The sequence below is a fragment of the Limulus polyphemus genome, unplaced genomic scaffold (assembly GCF_000517525.1).
Source record: "Limulus polyphemus unplaced genomic scaffold, Limulus_polyphemus-2.1.2 Scaffold5627, whole genome shotgun sequence".
Classification (NCBI taxonomy): Eukaryota; Metazoa; Arthropoda; class Merostomata; order Xiphosura; family Limulidae; genus Limulus; species Limulus polyphemus.
Window position 1 is genome coordinate 30,336 of NW_013671237.1, and position 6,106 is coordinate 36,441.

The window sequence follows — 6,106 nt, forward strand, 5'->3', positions numbered from 1 at the left end:
TTGTCCAAATAATTCAACAGATATTTAATCTAGAGTTGTAGAGTTTGGAATTACCTAGTTAGATATTTGTCCAAATAATTCAAGAGATATTTAATCTAGAGTTGTAGAGTTTTGGAATGAATTAGTTAGATATTTGTCCAAATAATTCAAGAGATATTTAATCTAGAGTTGTAGAGTTTTGGAATGAATTAATTAGAGATTTTTCCAAATATTTCAATAGATATTTATCTAGAGTTGTAGAGTTTGGAATTAACTTAGTTAGATATTTGTCCAAAAATTCATTCCAAAACTCTACAACTCTAGATTAAATATCTCTTGAATTAAATTAGAGATTTGTCCAAATATTTCAATAGATATTAAATCTAGAGTTGTAGAGTTTTGGAATTAATTAGTTAGATATTTGTCCAAATAATTCAAGAGATAGTTAATCTAGAGTTGTAGAGTTTTGGAATGAATTAGTTAGATATTTGTCCAAATAATTCAAGAGATATTTAATCTAGAGTTGTAGAGTTTTGGAATGAATTACTTAGATATTTGTCCAAATAATTCAAGAGATAGTCAATCTAGAGTTGTAGAGCTTGGAATGAATTAATTAAATATTTGTCTAAATATTTCAACAGATATTTAATCTAGAGTTGTATAGCTTGGAATGAATTAATTAGATATTTGTCTAAATAATTCAAGGGATAGTCAATCTAGAGTTGTAAAGTTTTGGAATGAATTAATTAGAGATTTGTTCCAATAATTAATCCATGATTTTTAGTTTAGTCTGCTTGGTTTTTATATGTCATTTTATTGAAACCTAACGGTATGATATATTCCAACTTGGTTTTGCTTAACAAAACAAAAAACAACAAATCTATTCCAGTATTAAATTAAGTCGAAAAAGAATATTAAATTGATATAAGAAGAGCTCGTGATTAAAATCCATAAAAAAACATAAGCTGATTTTCATTGGTTCAAAGCTGGCTTCATATTTGCAGTCACTAGACTTTTAGCTACAATTTACCCTCAACTTTGCTCACGCTATTAAAATTATGTTATTCTAGTAATAATAAGTGTTCTTCTGTCCATTGGGCGAACAACCTTAACGTTCTCAGGTAAGTACTACTAACTACTTCACAAACGTCGTTTTTCAACAAAACATCTGTAAGAAATTTTAAAAATTTAAATTCCTTAACAACTCAAAGCTGTTATTAAACATACTGTTACGACACCGGAAGTCACGTGACGATGCGAGCGCATGCGTGAATGAGTTTCTCGAATTATCAGGCGAACCCTCTTCTTTAGTATATAAGCGTGGCAGCGGAAGCCAGCGGCGTAATATAAAATGTGTGTTTTGCACTCGTAGCGAAGTTATCCAGATTGTCAATCGCTGTGACTTATAGCGTGTATTATAAAAGTTGTTAAGTTTAAAGTGACGAGAAACGTATTGACTGTGGAATTACTGTGTACTAAAAGTTTGTATGGAGAAAGAATAAACTGGTTTAATCAAGAAGGGACTTGTATCGCTGAAGTTCCTCTGAAAGAATTTATACCGGAAATTAACAAAAAAGCAGATACGTAACAATACATAAGAGTTTGTAAAGTATTTTTTTGTATTCATATTCATCCAACTATTTTGTTTCTAACACTTTACGTGTAATTTGCAGTTATTAATACTAAACTTTTATATGAAAGCAAACAACAAAATGGGTATAAAAAAGAACACTAGTTTCATTGATAATTTTCTTTCTACGTTATCAAAGACAAGAGAAAATATCAATTTTTCTGTCTTTATAACGTTACGACATTTGTACGGTTTATTACTACATGAAATGCTCATCAACAAATTTCAGTCTTTACAAATTTAAAACAAAAATGGTACAAGTTAGATAAGTAAAAAATCTTTGGTTGGTGGTCTTATTTGTGAGATTTGAAAGAGCGTCCACTTGAGATGAATTGTAACTACAAATGAACAATTTGATTGAACTTAACGGGTTTTTTTTAATAACATCTCCAAGACATTTGTGTGTGTGTGTGTCTATTAACCATGTCTGCCACTATGGCAACATTATATGAATATTATTGCACCTTCTGTGTAAGAAAATTGATTAAACATACTTTCAAGTTTAAAGAGAAGACCACAGGTCGGTATAAACAAAAACGTCACACAATATATTCTAAGCTGAGTTGCAACGTGAGAGGAATGACAATTGAAGTTAGAGTCATCCAAGAACGATGAATTGATTTTCCACTTTTGTTATCTGGATAAAAAAAATGACACGTTACTTCTTTATGATCTTACAATTGTCGTGTAATATTTTAGTTAACATGTATATATTCTAAGCTGAGTTGCAACGTGAGAGGAATGACAACTGAAGTTAGAGTCATCCAAGAACGATGAATCGATTTTCCACTTTTGTTATCTGGGTAAAAAATGACACGTTACTTCTTTATGATCTTACAATTGTCGTGTAATATTTTAGTTAACATGTATATATTCTAAGCTGAGTTGCAACGTGAGAGGAATGACAATTGAAGTTAGAGTCATCCAAGAACGATGAATCGATTTTCCACTTTTGGTATCTGGATAAAAAAATGACACGTTACTTCTTTATGATCTTAAAATTGTCGTGTAATATTTTAGTTAACATGTATATATTCTAAGCTGAGTTGCAACGTGAGAGGAATGACAATTGAAGCTAGAATCATCCAAGAACGATGAATCGATTTTACACTTCTGGTATCTGGATAAAAAAAATGACACGTTACTTCTTTATGATCTTAAAATTGTCGTGTAATATTTTAGATCATTCGTTAACATGTATATATTCTTACAGACGTAGCAACAACCTTTATGGGATTTTTAAGTTATTTCCAGCTTATTACAGATCTCGCATTTCTAGGTATCAATTCATAAGTAGCTATACTTTAGATATTGGAAAGTTTCTGTACTTTCAAATAATCTATAAGCTGTTTATGTGTGCGTAATGACTTTATTAAACCTTAGCCTTCCAGATTTTTCTCCTCTTTCATAACGCTTTCATATCTATGTGTATAAATATATTCAAGCGTCTTTTTGTTGTATTTTTCTTATGTTCATTGGCGCTTTCATGAATAGAGAGAACTTGTCCAACTTTGGCTTGCATCAATAGAGTGAAATTGTCCAACTTTAGCTTGTATCAATAGAGAGAACCTGTTAAACTAACTTGTATCATAGAGAGAACCTGTTCAACTTAAACTTGTATCATAGAGAGAACTTGTTCAACTTTAACTTGTATCATAGATAGAACTTGTTCAACTTTAACTTGTATCATAGAGAGAACTTGTTCAACTTGAACTTGTATGATAGAGAAAAGCTGTTCAACTTGAACTTGTATCATAGAGAGGACCTGTTCAACTTGAACTTGTATCATAGAGAGAACTTGTTCAACTTGAACGTGAATAAACACTGCATTACAGTTATTTTTACCTAAAGCAAGTGTGACCAGTCTCTTTACTTCACTGGTTTATTTAATCCATTTACTTGGTAAAACTTGTCCTACGATACTTCCTGCTTAGCGTAATTTTTTACTTACCTGTTGATCATCATTTTAATCCAAGAATACGAAACAATACAAAAAAAAAATATGGCACAAGTTGACTCTTAATTTGTTCAGTTTTGTTGAAAACTGAACAAATTAAGAGTCTTCACGTATTTGGAACGTCTCCAGGGAGTAAGTATTACCTTCAAACATTTCTACATAAAGAATGAAAAACAACAACAAATTGTTGTTGTTTTTCATTCTTTATTTAGAAATGTTTGAAGGTAATACTTACTCCCTGGAGACGTTCCAAATACGTGAAGACTCTTAATTTGTTCAATTTTGTTGTTGTTTTTCATTCTTTATGTAGAAATGTTTGAAGGTAATACTTACTCCCAAAGACGTTCCAAATACGTGAAGACTCTTAATTTGTTCAGTTTTGTTGTTGTTGTTTTTCATTCTTTATTTAGAAATGTTTGAAGGTAATACTTACTTCCTGGAGACGTTCCATATACATGAAGTCCAGATGTTTGTTGATGCCTTTCTATTATCGTTTCTTTGCTATTGGTGTTTATGACTTTCAATAGTGTAGCTGTACATTTAAGCCTCATTTCTCCTTCGTCGAAATGATGGGCTCTAACTGTAAACTGAAGACCTAAAGCTGAAGACTTTAATCCGCCTTCATACTGCGTCATAGGGTAGCGTAGCAACGAAACTGGTTGTGCCTAAAAATAGTAAAAGTAGTTATATTGCTGATACACATTTAAAAAGAAAGCCATCGAGATTTTATACTCTTATTCACGTATAGTGATAAAAATAACAAAAAAAGGAATTGTTTTGTTTCGTTTTTAAATTTCATGAACATATTTAAAGTTAATAGCAAATACCGAGGATGAAGTGATATTTTCGAAAAAAAGATCTGAAAATAGAAACAGAACAAATATTGATTCTCTTTGTTTATTTTTAATGTTTATAAACGTGATTTGTTAGAGATTGAGAATATGAAAATATCAGTATTTCCTCACAAGAGTTAGGACTAATTATAACATATATTATTTGTAAACCATTTCCTTGTAACACCAGTTTAAACAGTTATGGAAAGCAATATCTTATAACAAACTTTAACAGACCCCTCACGAGTCAGTGGGGGACATTTCTGTTTAAAAAAGAAAAACTATCCAGTCTGGTTTTTCTTAATCTGAACTGAAATTTTTTGGAGATGTTTATTGGCTAAAAAAAGGCATTCTCCTCACTATTTTAGCGTTGGGGCTGTGAAAAGTTATTTGAAGAGGTAAGGTGACTGAAATCCATCAGCGCATCACGAGCTTAACAGCCAAGCACAAGAAGTATGGAAGTCTCCAAATGACAAACAGAGGTTTTCAGGAACCCTTTAAAATCACCTTGGTAGATATTGTGCAGCAAGCTGAGTATAATATTATGCCTGTAGCTGCTTTCAAAATGTTTCTGTCTGCTCATCCTACTGCTTACTATCGTGATGCTTCGACCTTCCTTACCGAATCGTAGGTGAAATCGTTCGTATCTCCATAGAAAGCTAAACATAAAAAGGTGATAGCAGTAGCATAAAAGGTTGGCAGTTGCTTAATTAATGATGCTCAGAATGCGGCTTTATTGATATATACTGAATTTACTCCCAGCAGGTAGACCTTAGTACTAGCTAGTATGGAGACTTGAGGATGTTATATTTCATTTTAAATATTATCAATTAACAAACGAAAACCTTTCTCGAAGTAGTTTCGAAAAGATACGTCCAAAACCACTCTCTCTGAGAGTTTTCTGACTGAACTTACTTTTAATATTCAATTGACTTGGCATTTCATTCTTTAACTCTAAACTTATGCAACATGTCATTTGTGGGTATAAAAAAGCATTACAGGTCTTTCTTTTGCCTCCTAAAAGGTCTTAGTCCAAAATCTATTGTCTCTCATCGTCCAACCCAACTGACGAATTCTGCTTTGAAAGAAAGGTCTCTTTGGCAGTGGCTTGTGGGAGAGAAAAGATAAATTTGAGATACCATTTTACCACCCTGGTATTGAGTCCGAAAAGGACAATTCAAGTGAAATGTAAAAAAAAAAAAAAACAATTAGTAGTATACGTAATTTGTTTCACAAATGTTAGACCATTTTTATACAAAAAAAAGGAATTTATATCAAACCACTTTATAATTAGGATGTTTATAAGATAAAATAATACATATATAATAAAAACAAAACATAAATTGTAAGGGTTTTTAATCTTATTTCTTCGTTCCCATAGATAATGTTTATAAATAATCAATAATACTGTTGTTTAATTTCATTGTTGTTCTCGCGTCACGCAATTAGAACATTGTTTTAATCTTATTTCTTCGTCCCCATAGATAATGTTTATAAATAATCAATAATACTGTTGTTTAATTTCATTGTTGTTCTCGCGTCACGCAATTAGAACATTGTTTTAATCTTATTTCTTCGTTCCCATAGATAATGTTTATAAATAATCAATAATAGTGTTGTTTAATTTCATTGTTGTTTGTTTGTTTGTTTTGGAATTTCGCGCAAAGCTACACGAGGGCTATCTGCGCTAGCCGTCCCTAATTTAGC

General features: G+C 31.2%; 1 protein-coding gene across 1 annotated transcript in view; it reads right to left on the bottom strand.

Annotated features, from left to right (window-relative positions):
- Nucleotides 1-1,806: 1,806 nt before the first annotated feature.
- The window catches only part of LOC106472805, a 24,922-nt gene continuing 20,622 nt past the window's right edge, over nucleotides 1,807-6,106 (bottom strand). The window contains exons 6-7 of the mRNA XM_022401347.1: nucleotides 4,000-4,231; nucleotides 1,807-2,246 (exon numbers count right to left, since the gene is read on the bottom strand). Of these exons, the coding sequence (XP_022257055.1) occupies nucleotides 2,149-2,246; nucleotides 4,000-4,231 (330 nt within the window). The 3' untranslated portion in view covers nucleotides 1,807-2,148. The remainder of the gene's footprint in view (nucleotides 2,247-3,999; nucleotides 4,232-6,106) is intronic.